The 23400-nt window shown below is 54.2% G+C and overlaps 8 protein-coding genes and 2 non-coding genes across 10 annotated transcripts; 4 read left to right on the top strand and 6 right to left on the bottom strand.

Annotated features, from left to right (window-relative positions):
* Positions 1-1773: 1773 nt before the first annotated feature.
* Positions 1774-4053, bottom strand: ATEG_00909 (SNARE-binding exocyst subunit SEC6; the record flags this gene model as incomplete). Its single annotated transcript, XM_001210995.1, has 1 exon — positions 1774-4053. One exon carries the CDS (start codon positions 4051-4053, stop codon positions 1774-1776), a length of 2280 nt encoding a protein of 759 aa, XP_001210995.1.
* A 678-nt stretch (positions 4054-4731) lies between these two features.
* ATEG_10487 lies at positions 4732-4803 on the top strand. Its single transcript has one exon. It is a non-coding gene; the product is annotated as a tRNA-Arg (tRNA).
* Positions 4804-5169: 366 nt separating this feature from the next.
* Positions 5170-5241, bottom strand: ATEG_10486. Its single transcript has one exon. It is a non-coding gene; the product is annotated as a tRNA-Arg (tRNA).
* Positions 5242-5577: 336 nt separating this feature from the next.
* On the top strand, positions 5578-5862 carry ATEG_00908 (mitochondrial 54S ribosomal protein uL30m; the record flags this gene model as incomplete). The annotated part of the gene is made up of 1 exon (XM_001210994.1): positions 5578-5862. The coding sequence occupies one exon, from the start codon at positions 5578-5580 to the stop codon at positions 5860-5862; it is 285 nt and encodes a 94-aa protein (XP_001210994.1).
* Positions 5863-6321: 459 nt separating this feature from the next.
* ATEG_00907 (sphinganine-1-phosphate aldolase DPL1) lies at positions 6322-8236 on the bottom strand (the record flags this gene model as incomplete). Its single annotated transcript, XM_001210993.1, has 4 exons — positions 6322-7333; positions 7380-7513; positions 7572-8049; positions 8142-8236. The coding sequence occupies 4 exons, from the start codon at positions 8234-8236 to the stop codon at positions 6322-6324; spliced, it is 1719 nt and encodes a 572-aa protein (XP_001210993.1).
* Positions 8237-8909: 673 nt separating this feature from the next.
* On the bottom strand, positions 8910-10479 carry hcsA (homocitrate synthase; the record flags this gene model as incomplete). The annotated part of the gene is made up of 4 exons (XM_001210992.1): positions 8910-9870; positions 9924-9991; positions 10050-10130; positions 10198-10479. 4 exons carry the CDS (start codon positions 10477-10479, stop codon positions 8910-8912), a joined length of 1392 nt encoding a protein of 463 aa, XP_001210992.1.
* Positions 10480-11400: 921 nt separating this feature from the next.
* Positions 11401-12309, bottom strand: ATEG_00905 (DUF4448 domain-containing protein; the record flags this gene model as incomplete). Its single annotated transcript, XM_001210991.1, has 1 exon — positions 11401-12309. One exon carries the CDS (start codon positions 12307-12309, stop codon positions 11401-11403), a length of 909 nt encoding a protein of 302 aa, XP_001210991.1.
* Positions 12310-13062: 753 nt separating this feature from the next.
* ATEG_00904 (uncharacterized protein) lies at positions 13063-13933 on the top strand (the record flags this gene model as incomplete). The annotated part of the gene is made up of 3 exons (XM_001210990.1): positions 13063-13380; positions 13439-13836; positions 13891-13933. The coding sequence occupies 3 exons, from the start codon at positions 13063-13065 to the stop codon at positions 13931-13933; spliced, it is 759 nt and encodes a 252-aa protein (XP_001210990.1).
* Positions 13934-14123: 190 nt separating this feature from the next.
* ATEG_00903 (uncharacterized protein) lies at positions 14124-18221 on the bottom strand (the record flags this gene model as incomplete). Its single annotated transcript, XM_001210989.1, has 15 exons — positions 14124-14675; positions 14723-14938; positions 14993-15558; positions 15605-15725; positions 16115-16122; positions 16204-16380; positions 16434-16529; positions 16564-16594; positions 16644-17173; positions 17222-17419; positions 17473-17626; positions 17678-17733; positions 17783-17885; position 17975; positions 18169-18221. The coding sequence occupies 15 exons, from the start codon at positions 18219-18221 to the stop codon at positions 14124-14126; spliced, it is 2862 nt and encodes a 953-aa protein (XP_001210989.1).
* Positions 18222-18768: 547 nt separating this feature from the next.
* Positions 18769-23040, top strand: ATEG_00902 (5-oxoprolinase; the record flags this gene model as incomplete). The annotated part of the gene is made up of 6 exons (XM_001210988.1): positions 18769-18805; positions 18866-18976; positions 19028-20392; positions 20442-20995; positions 21039-21402; positions 21452-23040. 6 exons carry the CDS (start codon positions 18769-18771, stop codon positions 23038-23040), a joined length of 4020 nt encoding a protein of 1339 aa, XP_001210988.1.
* Between the last annotated feature and the right edge of the window lie 360 nt (positions 23041-23400).

The following is a 23400-nucleotide window of genomic DNA, read 5'->3' as shown; positions in this document are numbered from 1 at the left end:
CAGAGATGGTACGTATAGAGTAGTTATGTAGGGGCTGGATGTTGTGTTTGTAACAGACACATATGTTATTGATGATGCTGCATGACAAACAATGAATGAATGAATGAATTCACTTTGAGCCGCATCCCACTCATCCATGGAAACAGACTAACCGGGCTGGCTGTAGGACGACGCTTTATTCTGTGCTGATGAGGCTTAAAATCGACGGGACGGTGAGAGTCGACTAGTTTACTATCGGTGCGCCACTTTCTGCGGTCCGCGCGTGATCGCCGTGAGTTATTCGGGTTTATGATGGGATGATGTAGAGTACCTGACACTATCGTCCTATCTACTGTATTCCGTTAACCGGGAGCCGCATTGCATTCTGTGGCATAGTTCATAGTCCATCGTCCATCGTCCACGTCTTGGGCGGTCTTGGTATGCCCTAAAAATATCGATTCGAAGGCATCCATATTCCATTCTGATCCACAGTGCAGTGGCTCAGTGGCAATTCAGCTGGAGAATAGCTAGACAGAATACAGAAATAGAAGAAGAAGAGAATCACTGAATCACAGAATAACGGAATCCTCGGTACAGACATCACAGACTGAAACATGAGGCTCTTCCCTGCTGGCCTACCAATCTGACACTCTGACTCCATCCACAGTTAGTAAGTAACTAACTCACTCACTCCTAGTCAGCCATACCCCCTAAGTTATGGATATGCACGCGAATCACGGAGCACCCAGCCAGTCTCATTCGTTGGCTCGTTTAAAATTCCAAAGGATGCCCTAGGCTGGCTGGTCCACTGTGGAACACCGCAAGATACGAGCCGTCCGCCCTCATCCCCCCTAGAATGCGAATGCGAATGAACGGCAGAAGAAAGAGAAGGAATGTTCTCGCAAGGATCAAGCAAGGATTTAAGTTTGTCTATTGAATCCTCTTTCAAATCCGCTCATTTCGTTGCCTCATCTGCAGGTCATGAGGCAATCCAATCCAGTCCATATACAGGCTGTATCTTCCTGGTCGCCTCAGGCACGCAGGGCTGCTGTATAAAGACCCAATGTTGGTGCTGACACTGCTGAGCCATTATCATCCATTCCATTCATCCCTTGTCCAGGGAATGGTGGGAATGGCTGGGAGGGCGGATATGAGGCGAAACCCCCCACTGCACAGCCTCGATGGTGAAACGGTACCTCGTCAACGAGGCTGGGTTCTTCGCCAATTCTTTGGTGAAAGCAAATCTCCGGATGACGACGGTACACAGCCTTGCATCTCATCAGACTCAGACTAGTCCCAGAACTAATCGGCGGCCTTCCCGACCACGCCTAGCCCACTGATACATACAGCATGTAGGGCCACAAGGGCCACTGAATGCGGGGGGGCAGAGCTCTATCTATCCGGCTCTGCCATGGGTCTCGTATCCCACGAGACTTGATCGTGCGACGGACTGCTTCTAGGCTCAGGCAGGGTCTCGCAATGCCGATCACTCCGTCCGGTGGTACACGGCTTGGGCGAAATGCCCTGAGGGGACAGTGCACGCACAGTGCGTTGGTGGTGCCGACGGGTGCACACGGATGCAGAATACCTGCAGGGACAAGGCCAGCCCTGCACAGGTGGCAAAGCACGTATGCCGTCTTCTACAGTAAAACAGAGCGACCACGTATCACAGTCCGCGTCCACAGTCTGCGTCCAAACGTACCTAGGTAGATATTGTATACACTTCCAAGTAGTAGGTAACTACATCAAGCGAAACCCCAACGCCACGCTGAAATCCACGCCGCCAGCCCTCCTCTACTGCACTCGACTCATCAGCGTCTCCATGCCCCGTTCCACCGACAGCTCCGCAGCCTTGGCCTTGATCGCGCTGATCATACTCCGCTCAAAGTCGTCGCGTGTGCGCAGGACCGCCTCGACCCACGTCAGTTGGAGGTCCCAGTACTCGGTCTTAAAGTCCTCGTAGACCGACACCAGCGCCGGGCCCTTGTCGGCGTCCAGCAGCCGCACCAGCCAGTCGACCAACCGCCATTTGCCCTTGATCGTGCCCGCAAATGACTCCGGGTATCGCTCGAAGAAGGCAAACACAGTCAGCACGTCATCCTTGAATTTGTCCGTGTACGGATCCGCATGCCGCCGGAACTTCACCCCACGGTTGCGAACAGACGACAGATACCGCACCAGCAATTCGTCGGAAAGCTCTTCCACCAGGATGTCCGTCAGCGACGGGTGCAGCACCGGCGCGTAGTCCGACATGTAGTCTTCGAACGTCGACGTGATTCGCTTGACCGCAAAATCGCCGTACCACTTCGGCGTGAAGAAGTCGGGGATCGTGGTCCGGAGATCGACCGTGAAGATCACCTCCACGAACTGCGCCAGACAGTACGTGCTCAAGTCCACGTATCCGTCGCGCAGCGCCTCCAGCTCCGGGTTGCCCCGCGACGCCATATACTTCGGGTCGACAAACTGCTCGAAGTCGCGCTTGAACCGCGTGAGGTACCCCATCTGGCCCGTCTCGTCGTTGTCGTCGATGCAGGCGATCTGGTCGTTGGCCACCGCAATCAGCCAGTCCTGCAACAGCTGCAGCCCGTCCAGCTGATCCCCTCCGGGCACCTTGTATTTGGCACACTCCTCCTCGATGAGCGTCTGCCAGGCAGTCTGCCGGGCCTTCAGCACGCGGAACATCGAGTCGATGATGCCCTCCACCAGGTCGGTCCGCGAGGACGCCCCCGAGGCCACCACCTGTTCGTGCAGCATGCGCCACATATCGGGGAGCGTCTTGGTCCGGAAGTATCCTTCGGCGTTGGTGTCCAGGGAATCGGGAATGCGCTCCACCAGGCCTTTCTTGTCCGTGTCGATGATCCGGTCCATCCATTCGTCCACGGCTTTGATGATCACGCTCTGCCATTGACGGATGAGCTCGGGCTCACGGTCGTCGAGGATATTCGGTCGGAGCTCCGTCTGCTTCCAGCCCAGCTTGTTCATCTTCTTGTAGTACTTCTCGCTCCAGTGCAGAATCGCCAGCAGGTTATCCGCCGGCAGTTCCGGGTCGTCAATCAGGCCCACCAGGAAATCATGCATCATGCGATGATAGATCTCGGTATACGTCTTGTAGATCTTCCACTTCTTCGGCAGCAGCGACTGCATGCCCTGCTGGACCGTGTAGAGATCGTTGAAGAACCACCGAAAGCTCTTCTCCAGGTTGTCCGGGTCGCCGAGGAAGTCCTCCTTGGTGTTGTCGAACTGGTTCTGCGCGTAGAACTCGATCGCCTGCAGGAACTTCTCCTTGTATCCGCGGACGGTCTTGGGGCCCACATTCATAGACTTGAACCGTCCGGCCAGGTCCTGGTGGTCCTTCTGCGCCTCCTGCAACGCCCGCACCTTTTCATCATTCTTCTCCTCGCTCATAACCACCACGCCCAGACGCACCACCATGCTTCGATTATCCGTCTGCACCAGCGGGATGAGATTCATGCACGCCGTACCCAGATGATCATCAAACCAGTCAACCACCGAGTCCAGCCGCTCAAAGTACTCCTCGAGCGTCGCCTCGCTGCTCTCGTCGCCCGCCTTGCGGATCTGATCCATCGCCTCGTCGCGGAAATCCCGCAGCCGCGAGATCTGCATATGCGCCCGCAGCAGGTTCGGCTGGTTCTCGATGTCGTCGTCGTCCTGGCGCAGCAGCTCCTCGACCTCGGCCAGGTCGTCGGCGAAGTTCTCCAGCCCGCTTTTCATCGTCAGCGTCGCCTCGAAGTTGCGCTGCACCTTGGCCAGCTTGTCGATCTGCGAGAAGTCGTCCACGCTCGTCTGCGACTCCGCGCACAGCTTGTCGATCCCCTGCAGCTCGTCTTTCGTCTTGGACACCTGCCGCTGGCCCTCCGTCAGCGCGTTGATGCTGCGCTGCACCGTCTCGAGCTGGTCGCGCAGCCCTTCGCGGAGCTGCGAGTCCACCGCCGCCTTCTTGCGCAGGTATTCCGCCTTTAACGCGGAGATCTTGTCCAGGTCTTCCGGATGCCGCAAAACGTCTTCCAGTCGGGGCATGGCCACCGTCGCGTCGGGGTCTGTTCCGCGTGCCATGGTTCAGTCATGAGCTGTCTGTAGGGTGCACGGTGGATAGGACGGTTGGGGTAGGACGGTATCGAGGGCGGAGGGTCGGATATCAAGGGATGGGTTTCTCGGGGGGTTTTGTCGCTACCCTCTCTGCGCACAGCGCTTGAGGGGTGTACTGTCCAATGGGTAATGGGACTGTTCAGTGTGTAAGTGTATACATGTCTCGGTGGGAGTATCGTGGCGCATGCTTCACCTAACTTGGTCTTCCCCAGTCCGTCCTACCCCGGCAGAATGTCGCTCCACGTGACACTCCGCCTCTGGGGTCATACCGTTGTTGATATTCGAATATAGATACTTCCTAACTGACATGTTCCCATCGGTGTGCGATATTTACTGTTTATATGCAGGCTTTATGTTTGCAGTTTGTTTTCCGTATGGCAAGAGTGTACTATGTTGGAAGACTAAGATAGACACAAGATATATATCTGGACCACCAGGACTGACACACATATCAGTACCCCTAGGTTGACTATTTGTGTAAGCTATTGCAAACAGCGCGTCTGGACGAATATATGCCGAATATTTATTGCACCGGAGCAAAGAGAATGAACCACAGTTAACAATACAAGGCTGAATGTGATATGATCAATTACCTCATTCAAATAGTATCATATAACATTGTTCAGTTACTCAGCCAATAGTGATGGTCGGGTGGCCTAATGGTAAGGCATCGGTTTCCGGTACCGGGGATTGCGGGTTCGAGTCCCGTCTCGATCGTTTTTTGGTATACTCGACAGAGATATGTCATGTCGTTTGGGCGGAGAGTAAGTAAGTAAGTACCTCCTAGTACTTACTTTACTCCCTTCGTAGATATTTTTGATATCGTCGTTGTTATCAAGAGGAATTGCTGAAACGATGTTAAGGGCCTTGCTTGCCACTCTCCCATAGCAGAAGCGAGTCATATCCTGCAGAGATTCTCGGCCATGCCTAGGTAGTTGCAGGACACAGCTGAAAAGGCATGACGCACGTTTACTATGACTCACTCACTTACTACCGTCGCAGACAGACCCAATCCGCCAGCAAACAACGCACACATACATCTCCTGCTCATGTTCTTGGTTGAGAGCGCGCAAAAACAAAAAACGATCGAGACGGGACTCGAACCCGCAATCCCCGGTACCGGAAACCGATGCCTTACCATTAGGCCACCCGACCAGTGATATTCAGACGACCAAAAATACGCCTACACAATCCGGCACCCAAGCTCATCCCAACACGGACTAGCGGCTACATCCCAATCAAGAGAACCTTCAAAATTCCCGTCGGCGACTCCAACACCCGCAATCCGGCGACGACGATTGATACCACCAGCCGACAATCCCATTCATTCCGGGGTATTGTCGCATCTCCTCCTAATCACCGATTCCATATATCCGAATTGACCAACTCTCGACGGCCGCGAATCTCCATATATCCATCCATCCGTCTGTCCGCACCTTCAACAATATCGAACCCTCACCTCACCACGTCACCGCAAAAATACACCTCAAAATGAGCTACTTCCGCATCACACTCCTCCGCTCCGCGATCGGTCTCCCCCGGCGAACGACCGACGTGCTCAAAGCCCTGGGTCTGAAGAAGCGCATGGCCACCGTCTTCCACCCCGTGTCGCCCTCCGTTGCCGGTCAAATCATGCGCGTCAAGGAGCTCGTCGACGTCCAGGAGGTGGATCGGCGGTTAACGAAGCAAGAGGTGCATCTGGAGCGGAAGCCGGATCCGGGCTATTACATTGAGCAGAAGTCTGGCACTGAATGGAAGGAGAAGAGGGGATACTAGATATGGACTGGTTGGTCCGCTGCTGTCGATGAAAGATTTTCCTTCGGCCGAGTATTGATTCGGGTGAGACGGCTACTTGGGTGGTTTGGGAACCTACCAAATGTCTGGGATACCCAGCAAATTGCATGAAGCGGTGTCATTTTGTTTTCTGCGTCTTTCTCGATCAAGAGTTTGTACAGGGCTCCTTCGTTGGGTTCCATCCCAATTTTTGTACTATAGATATATTTTGGTCATGTTTTACTAGGACTGGGAATTGATGACTTCAAAGATCACATTTCAATCGCTGCGCGGTCAAGGAAAGACTGTACATAGGAATGGCACACTCATGCGATTGTCCCGAAACGCCAGAAACACCGCCTCCCCAAAGGTCGTGTATGGTATGAATAATGAACGGGAGCGCGCCAACGGCTCGGTCTCCGGCTATGAATAAACATAAAATTATAAGGTAGGGAATCCCGTCTATGCTTTGTACAGGGTGTCGAGGAAGCCCTCTGCCAGCCGACTGACGACGCTCTTGTCCGGCATGCTGCCGGCCACACCGTACAAAGCGGCCGTGTCTCCGCGCTTGATAACATAGGACTTGCCCTGGCGCTTTCTCTCCTCGGCCTTGGCCAACTCCTTCTCAAGCACCTCGACCAAGTCTGCCGTGAGCTTGTCAACCGCCGCGGCCGTCGGCAGAGTGAACGCCACGTGGATGGCGGGGGGCGATTGCAGAGCGTTCAGATGCCAGCCCTTGGCAGACAGTCCGTCCGCCAGGTCGTAGGTATCCACGCCGGGGTTCGTGCTCTCAAATGCAACCACGCTGACCATGGGCTTGCCGACCACCCCGAGGTTCTTGGAAAGCACCGGATGCTCGCGGATCGAAAGTTCAAACTTCTTCGCGGCACCCACAATCTCCAGACAGCTGTTGATGTAACCAGCTTCGCCGACATTCATCAAGCTAGCCCAGCAGCCGGCGATCAGCGCACCAGGGCGCGAACCGGCGACCGACGGAGACGCGTAGACACCGCCAGACCAATCGGGGTAGATGAAGTACTGATAGCTGCGATAGGCACGGCTGCGGTACAGAACGACCGAGTTGCCTTTGGGGGCGAAGCCATACTTGTGGGTATCCACACTGATGCTGGTCACACCCGGAAGGCGGAAGTCAAAGCCACCCTCCTCTTCGTAGGGCGACGGGAAGCCGGCCTTCTTGAGGAAAGCAATGACGAAGGATCCCAAGCAGCAATCCACGTGGAGCGGGATCTTGTACATGGTCGCAAGGCGGGACAACGCCGGGATATCGTCCACAATACCGTGGGGGAAGTTGGGCGCGGAGCCGACGAGAAGAACCGTGTTCGAGTTAATCAGGCGACGGACCGCGGGGACATCGACCTTGTATTCGGGAGCCGGACAAGGGACGCGGTGGAGCTTGATTCCAAAGTAGTTGGACGCCTTGTAGAAAGCGGCATGGGCCGTATCCGGGATGATCCTATCCAAGTTAGAAGCAATTAGGACAAAGGAGACAGCAAACGTACATTTCCGGCTCGGTGACGCCACGCTCAGCATACGCCTTGTTGCGAGCGCCCAAGCAAGCCATCAGAATCGACTCGGTGCCACCGCTAGTTGTCACTCCGGCACCATCGGAGGGGCCATTGAACAAAGCCAGAACCTTGAGTCGTCGGTTAGTGTTCACGAAGTGCATATGCGCGCTGAAAAAGATCACACACCATCGCCACAACCTCCGCTTCCATCTTGCGTACGCCCGGGAAGACATCGGGATGGATCGGGTTCGCGACACCAAACTGACCAAACGCCTCGGTCTGGAGCTTCAAGAGATCCTGACCTCCGTGATACACGGCACCGCTGACTCGGCCATCTTCCCAGCGCGTATGCTCCAAGTTGGCCAACTTGTCGAGCTCGGCGCGAATCTGCTCGGCGGTCCATCCTTCCTTGGGAAGGGTCAAATATCTGTTGACGCCGGGGCCACTCTGGACGAGTTTATTTTCTAGGTTTTCAATTGCGGACGACACTTGTTTGTCGACTTGGCCACGGACTCCGGGGAGGCGCAAGAAGATGGAATAGCAGAAGAGACGGACGGCGGCGTAGACATTCCGGAGACTGCCGAAGAGGCCATAACCACGCAGCGAGTAGAACGTTTTGCGGACGTAGCGGAAGATAAACAGAAAGAAGACAATGTTCCGGAGCCTAGTACCTCAGAGAATTGACGTTAGAGCTCAGGGACCCAAGTATGGTTGACAGCTACTGGGTGGGGAGTGGCATCATGATCGGCCACTTACAGTTCCAGATTCAAGGCGGCGAGTTGCGCATTGGGGGATCGACTATAGCCCAGCAGTTTATTCTGCAGGGCGACGGGGAGGAGAGAGGAAGCCATGATGATGACTTGGGAGGTCGAGAGAAGACGTGAAGAAGGTGAAGAAGGAGAAGGAGGAGGATGGAGTGGGCCGAATGACGAAGTTGATGGGGTAAAAGTCCGTGGATGAAAAGGGAAAGGGCGGAGTCCGCGGACGGGCTCGCAGCCTCGGCTTCATCCACATGTCCGCGTGTCGGGGCAACAGGTTGAACCGTACCCGATTCTAGTAGCTAATACTTCGTGCATAGTATACTTCGTACTTCCGAATTAAATCGGAGTAGAGATATACCTACCCTTCCACCATACTGCCTTATACCTACGACTACTGCCAATACCAAACATATTCTGGAATATCTCCAATGGATGTCATATGAAATGCAGCCGGCCCAAGACTGGCCTATATACAGGGTCCCTGAGGACCGTCGCTCTCCAAACACCAGTCTCCCCTTTCTTACTGTCGTCGGGGACAAAAAGACTTTTTAAAACCCCCATAAAAACACATGATCCCAGACACATGAAAGAAAAAAACAACAACATCAAATCATGAAGAAAAAAAAGCCAATTCGCGTTTTCCTGCGGCAGCCGCTCAGGAAAAATGACCAGGGCTATGAGCAAACATCGAACACTGTATCCAACAGGAAAGGACGAGGGTAAAGCAACTGAGAGCACATCAAGAAAGACAAGTGACAGGTGTCTAACCGATCACGCCGTTTCCTTGAGCAGCCAGCTCCTTCTCCTTGGCCGCAAACTGGGCCTGCTCCTCTGCCGTGAGATCCATCAGGGGCTTGTTCTCGCCCGACTTGAGGTTCCGGTAGTAGGCACGGATGATGCTGTCGGCATCGTCCACGGCAATCGGCCGGATGTCCGCCAGCGCCTTGATCTTGGCCGTGCACTCCTTGTACTGCGTGTCGGTCATCTCGATCTTGAGCTGCTGCGCACGAGACTTGATGGCGTTCCAGCCCGTCAGGCGGGAGGCAAAGTGCACATATCTCGTCATACCGAAATCAGCGGGGTTGATGATCTCGTAGGTGCTGGGGTTGTTGAGGATGGCCTTGGCGTGGATACCGGCCTTGTGGGTGAAGGCACAGAACCCGGTGATGTAGTTGTTGAAGGGGATGTTGACCTCGACGGCCTCGGCGACGAGGTCCTCAATGTCCTTGATCTTCTCGAGCTTGTACTTGCTCTTGACGTACTCGGGGTCGGCGACCATCATGCGGGCCATCAGACCGCCGAGAGGGGTGATACCGTTCCGCTCACCGATACCGAGGACGGAGGTATCAATGTGGGTGGCACCGGCCTCCAGGGCACAGTACGCGTTGGCAATGGCGCAGCCGGTGTCGTTGTGGAAGTGAGTCTCGATGTCACAGCCGACGACACCCCGGAGCACACGGACCAGCTCGTAGACCTGACGGGGAGAGGCGCAACCAACGGTGTCGGCAATACCCACCCGGTTCACGCCGACCTTGTCGACAGCGGAGTAGATCGACAGCAGGTCGACCAAGTCGGACCGGAAGGAGTCCTCGGAGGAGAAACGGATCTCAATGCCCTTGGACTTGACGAATTCGATGACTTCGATGGCGGTGTTCTTGATGTAGGTCATGTCCTTGCCGTGGGAGTGCTCCCGAAGGTAGGACGACGTTCCAATGACAACGTCACTGGGAGAGATCAGAAATGACTCGTGGGGGGGAATTGACAGTAGAGAGCTTACACTCCGTCGACACCAGTCTCGACAGCAATCCGAGCATCGTCCATGTGGCAGCGGATGTGGGTAAGGATCTAGGATGACGTTAGCGCGGAGTCAAGATGGACGCTACTCGGGAGGCACCCGACGCACCTTGGCCTTGAGGCCGAGCTTGCAGATGGCCTCGCAGTCCTTTCTCGACTGCTCGGAGGCGCAGGGACTCGTGAGTTCAATCTAGATGGGATAGATAGTTTAGTATGGGGTATGGTATGGTGCCAAGATCGTCGGTCGAATGACTCACGTAGTCAACACCAAACTCGTCCAGAGCCTTGGCGATCTCAATCTTCTTCTCGGTGTCGAAGAAAGCGTTGGCGAACTGCTCACCCTCACGCAGGGTACTCTCAATGATCTTGAAGCGAGAGACATTGCTGAGGAAGTCGGTCACGCCGACGTTGTGGCCGTACGGGTTCCGGGAGAGGGAGGGATGAGGGTTCTGGCGGGTCTCGACGGCGGTGAATCCGGGGTGTTCACCTGGGGGAGTTAGGAGAGATGTTACGCAGAGAAAGGGAGTAGACGAGGCCATACCGGTACCGTTGGCGCCATTCGAGTGCCCATTGGGCTCGTTGTCTGCACCGGGACACATGGTGGGAGAGGGACAGCGGGGTAAATTGAAGAAATGTATAGAGGGGGACTAGATTGGGGAATGGAAGTTAGAAGAGGAACTGGAGTAGGGGGGAAGAACTGAACGGGATATATAGGACGTACAATGAGTCAGACGAGGAATGTCTAGTTAGTTAGGGTTGTTCTATGTCTGGGAGTTTATGATGGAGGAGGAATTGAGAGGGAGAGGGAAGAGTCATCGGCCGGAAAAGAAAAAAAGTGGGTGGTGGTGGTGGGCGGTCAGCGGGCGGATCAGTCATCACCAGCATCATCATTGCTGTTTGGGCGGCAAAAAGACAGAAATTTCAGTGGGGAAATCCTCTAACGCTCTTGGTTTAGGGTCACTAGTACTAGTTAGTACTGTTTGTGCATACGGGGTACTTTGTAGTCTGCATATCCCGAGTTTCCCCCAGATCCTATGAGAGTGTCTCTGTCATTTGCCACTGCTCCTTTTCCCTTTCTTTTTGCTTCGTATATTATAGGTTTTTTATTAAAATTTATTCAATTATGTTGTTTACACATGCACATTCAAGTTCTCTTCCCTATAGTACTACGTACTCCGTACGGAACCGGCCGTTGCCTATGGGGTCTACGGGCTGCACCCGACATCGGCCCCCTGTAGGAGGCGATAAGCTGTATTCGTCTGCTAATCCCGGGGGTCGCATTAATAATTGGTCCATTCTGCTCCGACACCGCTTTGTGCCCGTCTCTTCCCTCTCATTGGTCTCTGCTTTCTATAAAACATATTCCCTACCTATACCAACCATAACACCATCCCAGTAGCCGTTTCAGATACCCACCTTCAACACACGCTGTAGTGACACTTTACAGTAGTCATGCAGCGTCACGCCTTCCAACTCTTCAGCTTCGACGGATCCAGCTTAAAGGCGTAGCTCGCCGTCCGCTCAATCTCAGACATGTCATCCGACCCCGTCGACTCATGATCGCCCGTATATTTTCGGAGAAGATCGTGCGAGCCTCTTAGGAGCTTTTCGCGGCTGTCCCGACGCCGATGCGTCAACTTTCCCAACCGTCGGGACCCCATGACATTTCCCAGAGCGACCCGTCGGCTGTCGCGCATGCCGAAGAAGAGACCTGCCACCACGAGGACCACTACCGCCAGGCTGAGTGGAAGCCCCACGTACAGCGCCAACTTGTTCATGGGCAGCGGCGGCGGAGGCTGGTAGTGCTCCACGGCTTTGGGGTGCAGCATGATGGTCGGGCCCTGTCGCGCACTCGCCCGCTGGTCGGAGGTGGGTTCGAGCTCGATGATATACAGCGTCAGTGCATTCTGGGGTTTCCCTTGGAGCCAGTCGCTCTGCATGTGCACCGGTAGATATCCGTAGCTGTTGACGGTTTGCCCCGAGGTGAAGGCCGAATCGCCCTGCGTCGAGTTTGCGTATCGCAACTCGATGGTGATTTTCGCATTCGCCGGGTAGAAGTCGGCGTTCCAGGTAACATAGTAGGTGGCGTCCACCGTCACGTCGGCTCCATGGTGCGGCAGACAGAATGGCGGGAAGGGGGTATTCTCCTCGGTGCACATGGGGAACTCTCCCGGAGACGTCTTGCCGGTGTGCGAAGGCATCGTGTTGCTGGGATTGGGGGGAAGAAGTTCTTCATCGCGGTGCATTAGGGAATGGTCCAGCTTGAACAGAGAGTGCTTACCGCGAGATGCCATGTCGGCGCTTAGGGGGACGGGAATCGCCCAGAGGTGACTGAGAAGGGTGGTCAAGATGAGGATTGAAGACTGCATAGTTGATGGATGCGAAGTGAGATGCGTGTAGGAGACTATGTTATACAGTGAGGTAGATGTTGATGTGGGAGACGTTTATGATGGCACAGAGTAGAGTACATTGTGGAGATGAGGAAGTGAGGACTTGTATAAGGAAAGAGTGAGGTGAACTGAGTGGATGTGGAAGGATCATTCGACATAGTTGGATGGAATTTAAGATCAATTCAAAAGTATTTAAATACTTGTTGAGATGTTTTAATCATTGTTGTATAGACTATATGAAGAATAATGGAATAGATGGTGACCTGTATACACAATAGTTGCATAGATGGCAATGAATGATGACATAATCAGAAGTGTAAACAAACACCACCACTAGAATAAATCAAGGACTCTATAGTATAATAGTGTATATATGAATTGGACTTATAATGTATAATCAAGAGAAACATAATGAATATAATCTATACTAATTGACCAGTTGATAGTGGAAGAGTAATCCCCCCTACCAGGCAGATGATTCGCCAGCGGTTAGGCCACCTGTCGTGCAGCGGATAAATCGATCGTGGCGCTCTCTCACTCTCACCTCAACCACATCCCAGGTGCCCCGTCTTCCTCGCTGCCTGCTGTCCGTACTTTGGCCTTCCGTCTCCTGTTTCAATTCCTTCCAAAGTGCGATCTCTTCGCGTCTCAATCTATCCAGGTATGTCATTCCTTCGATGCTCCTGACTGTTGACCCCGTCCCGTGGCTGACTGTCGCGTTCTCCCAGCATCATGCGCTTCATCCATCTCCTCCCCCTTCTTCCCGCGCTCGCTGCGGCGCAAGAGCAGGTCCCCCTCGCCGATCGCGTTCAGGGTTGGTTCAACAAGGCCAAGTCCTATCTGCCGACCGCCACCCCGGTCATCCCCGCCGTCGAGAAGATCGTCGAGCCGAAGAAGGTCCTCCATGAGAAGACCGTCACCCCCTTCAACCTGACCAACTACCAGTCCATCCTGGAGCCCTCCGCCGAGCCTCAGGACTGGCTGGTATTTGTTACCGGAGGCAACAAGACGTGTTTCGGACGCTGTGGTCGTGCCGAGAAGTCGTTCAATGTGCGTACTTTATTTACCCCATACGCCAGCTAGTACGCAGCTAACACCACTCTCCCAGGAATCCGTCCGCCTGTTCTCGGCCGATCCCACCTCCCCCAACCTCGGCTACCTCAACTGCGAAGACAACCAGGTGCTCTGCTCCGCCTGGTCCGCCGGCGCCCCCGCCGTCTGGTACTTCCAGGTTCCCCAGGCCCAGCCCGACGAGGCGCGTCCCGCGACCGCTCTCCACACCGTCTACATCAACTCCACCACCGTGACCCCCGAGACCATCTACAAGGTCCACTCCGAGAAGACCTACGAGCAGAAGCCCGCCTACGAGGGCGCCTTCCACCCCACGGACGGCTTCCTGGCGCAGAACGGCCTCCTCATCCCTGCCGGCTATGTCATCTACGCTTTTGGCGCCATTCCCAGCTGGGTCTTCATGATCGGCATCAGCTTTTTCAGCCGGACTATGATGTGAGTTGCGTTGCGACTGTAACCTGATACAACAGTGTGACTAACCTCGACTAGGAGCCGTCGTCTCGGAAACGCCGGAGCCCCTGCTCGTTCGTAAGAAACATTGCTGTCGCGAGGATGGATAGCTGGATTTGGGTCCCGTGATCAGGTTGTGTATATAATGAACTAGCAATCTAGGATGACGCTTGGAATGTGGTCTTGCTGGATGTCTCATTTAATATCTAATGGAGCTATGCGGGCGTAAGGAACATACGGAATATTAGGATAGATACCACTAATAGTATCACTCAGGCTAAACTAATAAATTCAACACCATCAACCCCCCACCTCCGTCCATGATCCAGATCCCTCAGCTGAAACGCCCGCTTAACCGCCTTCCGGGCCCGTCGCACACTGCCGAGATTGCGCGTGCGTTGCATGCGATGGAGCCGGTCGAGGATGAAGCGGCGGTGCTCTTCGTTCTCGAGACCGGCATTGCCGAGGATATACAGCGGCCAGAGCAGGGTGGCTGCGTCTGGGAGGGTGGACAGCATTTTGATCAGGGCAGTGACGATGTGATGCTTGTTCAGCTTATCCAACGGCGAGCCTGCGCCGTTTGGGGGAGGCACACGCCGACTGGCCCGTTCGATGAGGTACAGCAACGCGGCCAGGCGTTTCGTCTCGGCGATTTGAGCCACGTCTGCTCTATGGCTGGAATGGGCGGGGAGGGTTTGCGTGAGGGTGCAGAGCGCGGTTGAGATGTCACCGATGCTTTGGTAGTAGTCGGATGTATCAGTTAGATTCGATATCTCGTCGATCAAGGCCATGAGACGGCGCGAGCAGCCCATGACCATATCGATCTGCGAGTGGTCAGCATAGCAGTCCCTAACACGTCGGAGCCCTCTACCTCGTCTATATCCTCCACCTCCGTCCAGATATACGAACCATCCCGTCGCTCCCGCACCCCAGACGCCGTGCGACTCATAATATCGTGCGCGACAAAATACATCGCAAAGAACCGGCGCAGGGTCTCGCTGCCAACGCTCCCCGCAGGACGTCGATACACCAGCTCCAGACCGGCCTGCAGGTGCGTGACCCAGGAGGGGTCGCATTCATCCGAGATCTGCATTGCTATCAGCACGGGGACACCACCGTTCTAGACAAAAGGACGGGTTACATCGTGGAAGCACAGCATGAGGATCGTGGCGGTAGGCCCGTCGTCAACCACCCCCTGCGCGATGCAGCGCTGCAGACCCGCCAACGCCCTGTTCTTGTATAACAGGGTCTCGCGCTGGAACCGGGTGTCGCCCAGTAAACGTCGCTGGTTTCCTGCGACGGCGAGCAGGGCGCATCGGAGGGTGTCGTCTTCGAATGCGAGAGGCGTTATGTGCGAGATATAGGGATTGGCGAGGGGGCTGAGGGAGCAGGACGGACCGATCCCTTCGATGAAGTAGTTGAGGAGATATTGTTCGACTGCTGAGTATGTGGCGAGGGGGTGTCCGAGACTGGTCGGTACCAAGGACAGGTCTTCATCTTGTGCGGGTATCGTCGTGGTGGACACCTCACTAGGGACTGCGTGTGGGTATGTTCCAGAGTCCTTAGCGAAGTCACGACTGCTCGAATTGAGAAACACCCATCGACCGATATAGTCATCGAGAGGGACGCTGCAGAATGCTTCCACAGTGTCAGGAATCGAGATGGCATCATTACATCCTGTTCCTGTATTCCTCTTTGACCACCGTCCTATCCATCAAATCAGCTACTGCTCGTCATTGACACGCAGTCATACCTTTCCGACCAAAGCTGATTCCGCGCTGCATTGCATCCTCGCGGAATACCAGTCGCAGCCCCCGCTGACAGTCTAGATTGAGCCTCTCGCACCGCCGACATCGCGGCTGCTCCTCGGTGCACTGGACATGTTTCTCTGGGCGGACGTGTCAGTGCAATCGCCTCCGGGATTCACCCTTGTACGTGCCTTTGCATTGGAAGCAGCCTGTCCGGCGACGGTTTTCTCGCTTCGTGCGTTGTTCTGATGGCATGGATACCTGGAGGTGATTTGATCCCCTATGACTGCAGTTGTGCTTAAGATGGTTGAGAGCAGATCGGGATAATGCGGGGAAGCTTATCATCTCGGACATCCCCCTTAACCCTATGGTACCCTATCTGTGGCCTTGGTCTACGTCTGGTTACACGCAATAGGTATTTACCTCTACTAGAGCTGGATGATGCCAGTTGTGACTATTGTGGGAGCATGAATCCATAAACCTATCGTTATTCACTGCAGTGCCGTACTACATACAGGACCCTCTGGGAGGGGTCAAGTGGTATATCTAAAGTTTCTCTGCTGAAAGTCCGTCTGATCTGCAAAAGCTTCTGTCAGATCCTCACTCGAAGCCCCCGTCTCCGGATCGAGCCCGTCAAGTCGACGGTTGTACCGCGCGACGATAGCCCAGTAGACCGCTATCAGGCCCACGCAGGCGCAGTACGACACCAGCATTGCGATGAATCCGCCCGTGTATGCTGGGGCTTGGTTCGCGCGGAAGGTCTGTGGGCCGATAAGGTTTCCTACAAGACCATTGCTTAGATTGACTCGGAAGAAACCAATGAGGGTCACTTACCCACGGCATACCCGATGTAAAGAATAGAGTACTGGACGTTCTTCTTCGTATGTCCGGCGGTATTTGCCTGGCCCATGGAGATGCCTGCGCCATGAGCTGCGAAGGGTTATCAACGGGGTGGACTACTTACCGACGACGTACGGCCCGAAGTAGGTATACAGCTATCGAACATATTAGTAGGCGATCTACACGGGCATACTGATAGCCTACCAGGTATATTCCGACCATCTGCCCTGCGATATTCGTCCGCGGGAGCGTGTATACTACCACAGACCCGATGATCGGCAGACACGCTGCGATCATAGTAACAAGGCAACGGCGGTTCGTCCATCGCGCAGCCAACCACGAGAAACCAAAGGCAGAGAGGGTTGACATGATCCCCGTGGGCATGTTCAGGAGGGATGTAGTAACGGGGGAGAAGCCTAGGTTGTTAATGATGATGCCGCTGAACGTGGTGAGACCTGAGTTGTCAGCGGGGCAAACTGTCCTAGGGACACGGTGCATACCTCCGTTGGGAATATTGATAGCAATGTTGAAGAGAAAAAGAGTCCAGGTCTTGGGATCCATAACCGCCTCCAAGGCCTGATCGGGCTTCCACTGCTTGTTGACAATGCCGGTCTTGTTCTCTGCCACACGCTGCACTGCATAGTATTTCTCCTGGTCTGTCAGGAATCTAGCATTCATGGGAGAGTCTGGAAGAAATATGAATGCGACAATGGCCCAGGAGATAGATATAGTTCCTGCACAATCAGTATGGGTGCGTCACTCGAGCGAGGTGTTCCACATACCGACAATCAGATAGAGATACTGCCAGATAGCCAGCGGGGCTGTATCAGGGATATGGCCAACCGCCCAGGAGAGAAAGCCATTAATTACAGAGCTGACAGCAGCAAGAACAATGGCATTCCTGGGAGGTTGTTCCGCCTTTTTGTAAAACCCAGCAACGATGAGCGTCACAGATGGGACGATAATCGCTTCGAGACACCCTATCCTCACTGTCATCAGTATATGTAAGTACAGATAGATGAGTGACTTATACCCATGAAGAACCGCAGCGCCATCAGTCCACTCCAGCTTCGACATGCCGCAATCAAGAGGGCCATGACCGACCAGCCGAAAGCGCACGAGGCAAGATATTTGGCAGAGGGTAGTCGCTGGACTAGATAGGATGAAGGCCACATGCCGACAATAGCCTGTACTCCACGTCAGTGATACTCCGACGGGGCTTGAGAACTGTCCCGTACACCAATGGACAGGATTGATCCTGCCCAGGAATATTGCTGACCGACGAGATGAAGGTCTATAAGCGTGAGCACAGATCAAGCCTCGCAGGGTACAGCGGCTGGTACCATCTTTGAGCCCATAGATGGCCGCCGTACTGATGGCCACCTTATCCACTGCGCCTAAAGTAGCCGTCAAGAACAGCTGCGAGCCGTTAGCATCTAGAAACGCCTGGCCAAGGTTGTCACACCATAGGAACAAGTATCCAATCCAACTTGCGGATAATCTTCCTTTCGATTTCAGGCGTCATGGGTTCATACGCTGCAGTTTGTGCAAGATATGCAGCAGCCTGATCCATGGCCTTAGGGATAGCGGTTTTCTCGGGGGGTGCGTGTCCCGGAGCCTCTGCGGTAATCTCCTTCGAGTCCGTCATGGCAGCTAACTGATGGTGTTGTTAATGACACGAATATAAAGTCGGAGCGTTCTTCAGTGTTCTGAGGTGAGAGCGATATACCGAGAGAGAGTATGGCTGGAAATGCGACCATTTATGTCCAATTGCCTAGCCATTATCACACTTCTTGAAAGATAAGTCCTCAATGCGGTTCAAGCTAATCAACCACAAGAGCAGAGGCCGTACTCGGATGGACCTTCTCCTGCTTGTCGGGGCCATTAACGGCAGTTCGCGTGCCTCGATAGGGTTTGCGGGGATAAGGTTAGCAATGGCACTAAGGCCGGCGCTGTTGAAAAGAGATGGTCGATACGACGAGTGGCGCTAAAGGTTCTAATAATGCCGATTTCTTTATCGGCGAATGAAGACCAGCGCTAATGATCCTGACCAGACATGTTGAGAGTGGCTCACATCGTATCGACCTGCCTTGATGTTACACCAAGTAGTTAAGTGGGAAATGTCAAGGTATACCGCAGGAATCCACTAGGGTCTCGACCACAGCGACTGGGGATGGTCGTGTCGACCTTCCGTATTATGGAGACATAGTACTGAGATAGCAGGCTTTCATTAATTGTCGCAAATGATAGCTTCGTCCAGACGATCTATAAGAACGCTACTGTGCCCTGGTAGACCATGGCTCAGCATTGACAAGTTACACGAGTTAGGATGAAGTCCCCTTCAGGCAAGATTAAGATCGCAATCGGTGAGAAGGCACTCTTAGGGTGATTGTCTGTCGGACTTATTCTGATCAATATCTGCTCAGACAGAGGAGGCACCTTTACGGATGTCTGGGCCAGTCTCCCCGGTCAACCAGATATCGTGCTCAAACTTCTTTCGGTCGATCCGGCCAACTATGACGATGCACCTACAGAAGGTCAGTCAACCCACCCAGCCCTCATGAGACACAATGGGACTGACTTTGTAGGAATCCGGAGAGTACTATCGCTCTACTATGGCAGGGAGTTACCCCGCGGACAACCTCTTCCCAAGACGGACCTTGAATTCATCCGGATGGGAACGACTGTCGCGACGAATGCATTACTTGAGCGCAAGGGAACGCGACATGCGTTTCTCGTAACGAAAGGCTTCCGCGACCTGCTAAGAATTGGGTATCAGTCTCGACCTCGGCTGTTTGATCTGAACATCGTCAAGCCAGACGTGATGTATGATGAAGTGCGTGAAGTCGACGCGCGGGTAACCATCGAAGGCTTTGACGAAGACATTGACAGGCTTTTCGCGTGCGAGAAAGAGACCCCCGGAGTCTTGGTGCGCGGGATCAGCGGAGACATGGTACGAATATTGAAGCCTCTGGACGAGGAACAAGTTCGCCATACTCTACGAGAATTGCGTGGGATTGGGATCGACACGCTCGCGGTATGCTTCGTGCACTCGTACATCTTCCCCGACCACGAGAATCGCGTGTACCATATTGCGATGGAGGAAGGGTTCACACATGTTTCCCTGTCTTCGTCTGTGGCTGCCAACATGATTAAGATGGTGCCGCGAGGAAGCTCCGCTTCAGCAGATGCCTACTTAACCCCGGAAATCAAGAAGTATCTCACGGGCTTCTCAAAGGGGTTTGAAGGTGGAAATCTCGATGGCGTGCGGTGTGATTTTATGCAGTCTGATGGGGGTCTTGTTAACCACCACTCGTTTAGCGGTCTCCGTGGCATCTTGAGTGGACCTGCAGGTAGTTCTCCCTCGGAACTGTCATCTATGAAGCGCACTGCTAACGAGACAGGTGGCGTTGTCGGTTATGCAAACACTTCCTACGACGGAGAGTCTCAAACCCCAGTAGTCGGATTCGACATGGGAGGTACATCCACAGATGTCTCACGTTATGGGGGCCATCTGGAGCACGTATTTGAGAGCGTTACTGCGGGAGTGACTATCCAGAGCCCGCAGCTCGATATCAACACAGTCGCTGCAGGCGGAGGATCTATCCTGGCCTGGAGGAACGGCCTCTTTACTGTCGGCCCCGAGAGTGCCTCATCACACCCTGGTCCAGCTTGTTACCGAAAGGGAGGCCCATTGACCGTGACGGATGCGAACCTCTTCCTTGGACGGCTGCTCCCAGAGTTCTTTCCACATATCTTTGGGGAGAATGAAGACCAACCGCTCGATACGGAGGTTGTGAAACAGAAGTTCATCTCCCTGACAGCAACGATAAACGCCGAGACGGAGAAATCGATGACGCCCGAGGAAGTGGCGTGCGGATTCCTCGACGTGGCTAACGAGGCTATGTGTCGGCCAATTAGAGCGTTGACCGAAGGAAAAGGATACGATATTGGTAAGCTCTCCAGGCAAGAGAAGAGTCCTTCACTGACAAGCGCATATAGCAAACCATAATCTCAGTGTCTTTGGAGGCGCTGGTGGCCAACATGCCTGTGATGTCGCTCGTAAGCTGGGCATCTCAACAGTCATCATACACAAATATTCCAGCATCTTATCTGCATATGGCATGGCCCTGGCGGACGTGGTGCAAGAGACGCAAGAGCCAGTGAACGAGACGTACAGCGACGACTCTCGAGGCCGGCTTGAACAGCGCTTGTCCGTGCTGCGAGACAAGGTCTGTCAGCAGCTCCGTGACCAGGGCATGCAGGAGAACGATACTTCATACGAGATGTATCTCAACATGCGATATCAAGGCACCGAAACTTCCATCATGGTCCTCCAACCACCGAACGGAGACTTCAAAACGGAGTTCAAGAAAGCACATCTTCGGGAGTTTGCCTTTTTGTTCCCCGATGAGCGACCGATCTTCGTTGACGACGTTCGTGTCAGAGGAATCGGGGCAAGGGGTCGTCAAGGACCATCTGACGGGAACCGACTGGGAAAGGAACTGCGAAATTCACATTGCCATAAGGTGTCCGTGGATACCGCAGAGCGAATGGTGCGTATAGTCAAGACTCTCCCAAACATTATGTATCTGACAGCGACAGACAAAGGTGTATTTTCAAGGGACTGGCAATACTCCGACCCCTATCTTTCTCCTGCACAAGCTGTCACCAAATACCGCTATACCTGGACCGGCAATCATTATTGATCAAACCCAGACCCTCGTCATTGCACCAGATGCGGAAGCCAGAGTGCTCACATCACATGTTGTGATTGATGTCAAAGAGCCCTCATCCGTCGCTATGAAGGACCCAACGACAGTCGATCATATCCAGCTGTCCGTGTTCGGACATCGATTCATGAGCATTGCTGAACAAATGGGCCGGGCCCTGCAGAAGACCGCGGTATCGTTAAATATCAAGGAAAGACTGGACTTTTCCTGCGCCTTGTTCGGACCAGACGGTACGTGTTGATTTTCGTAGAGTAATAACCAAAAACTGACATGCTATAGGAGGTCTGGTGGCCAACGCACCTCATGTCCCCGTTCACCTCGGGTCGATGAGCTACGCGGTGAAATATCAGCATGAGCTACACAAGGGGCAGCTGGTCCCTGGCGACGTCTTGGTAGCCAATCACCCCGAGGCCGGGGGTACCCATCTGCCCGATATCACTGTGATAACGCCGGTGTTTGAGAAGTCCGGCAAGGAAATCGCCTTCTATGTAGCGTCGCGTGGCCACCATACTGACATAGGCGGCCTGGGAGGAACATCCATGCCACCCAACTCCACCGAGCTGTGGCAGGAGGGCGCTGCGATCCGATCTTTCAAGCTCGTCCACTGCGAGAAGTTTGACGAAGAAGGGATAACGCAGATTCTGCTCGCGCCAGGAGAGCATCCCGGATGTGCGCCTAGTCGCCACATTGGTGACAACATCTCGGACCTCAAGGCCCAAGTCGCCGCCAATCACAAGGGCATGACGCTTGTGCAAGCTTTGATCGAGGAGTACACGCTTCCGGTTGTACAGCTATACATGGGAGCCATCCAGTCGAATGCCGAGATCGCCGTGCGGGCATATCTTCGCTCCATGCGCGAGCAGTTGGGTCCGCACTTGACGTACGAGGACCAAATGGACAACGGCTCGCTGATCAAGCTATCCATCACCATATCAGAAGATGGATCTGCGACATTCGACTTCACAGGAACTGGCTGCGAGCTCCTCAGCAACATCAACGCACCGCCGGCAATCACCCACTCCGCCATCATTTACACGATCCGTCTCCTCATCGGCACCGACATCCCCCTCAACCAGGGCTGTCTTGCGCCGATTGACGTGATTCTCCCCAAGGGAACCTTCCTCAACCCCTCAGCCGGGCCGGCCGTGTGCGCCGGGAACACCCAGACATCGCAGAGACTCGTCGATGTCATCCTGGGCGCGTTCCGCGCCGCCGCCGCCTCGCACGGCTGCATGAACTGTCTCGGGTTCTTCGGCGAGGGAGGGAAAGACTCCAATGGCAAGAAACTCACCGGATATGCGTACGCTTTCGGGGAAACTATCTGCGGTGGGTCAGGGGCTACCGAGACCCAGGATGGTGCGTCCGGGGTGCATACCCACATGACAAACACTCGCATCACCGACGCAGAGAGCCTGGAGAAACGGTACCCTGTTATTCTGCGGGAGTTTGCGATACGGCCCGACACCGGTGGAGGCGGGCTTTACCGCGGCGGTGACGGAGTGGTGAGAGACATCGAATGTCGCGCGCCGTTGAGCTTCAGCGTCATCACGGAGCGACGGAGCGTTCCTCCCTACGGCATGAACGGTGGAGAGCCTGGGGAGCGGGGAGCAAATTATTGGGTGCGACGCGTTCAGAATGAAGCTGGTCAGGAGGAATGGAGATGGGTGAATATGGGGGCGAAGAACATGGTTCGCATGGAAGCTGGGGATCGCTGTGTTATTCATACTCCTGGTGGAGGAGGATGGGGGTCGGTGGGTGTAAATGGCAGCGCAGAGCATGCAATCGGGACGAAAGGAGGCGTGGGTTACTATCCTCGTGCATCAGGCAGTGTGTCTGCGTACATGATGGCGCAGGAGAGCTCTGCATGATTTCATGTTATGATTCGGCTCACTGGGCTACTATCAGTTCTGGTCAAGTAAGCAATGATATGCATTCATCTTGAAAGACTTCCTTGGAGTAGTATATCAGCCGTTGAGGATTGACTGGAACACCGGTGTTTTGTCAAATCCTCTTGTAGTAAATCCATGGTTGCGCTGCACAGTGCCAATATATATTTGCTGCAGTAACGTCCAGGATTTGTCGTCTCCGAAAGTAGTCTAGCAAGCTACCAATAGCAAAAGAAAGAAGAAACGTGATCGAATATATCTATCAGCAAAATTGTTTCCACTGAGTTGCATCAGTGGTGGGAGAGATGAAGCCAACAACAGTGATGTCACGTCACCCGCCAA

The sequence above is a fragment of the Aspergillus terreus genome, genomic scaffold (genome assembly GCF_000149615.1).
Source record: "Aspergillus terreus NIH2624 scaffold_1 genomic scaffold, whole genome shotgun sequence".
Classification (NCBI taxonomy): domain Eukaryota; kingdom Fungi; phylum Ascomycota; class Eurotiomycetes; order Eurotiales; family Aspergillaceae; genus Aspergillus; species Aspergillus terreus.
This window is presented reverse-complemented; position numbering and strand designations above follow the sequence as displayed.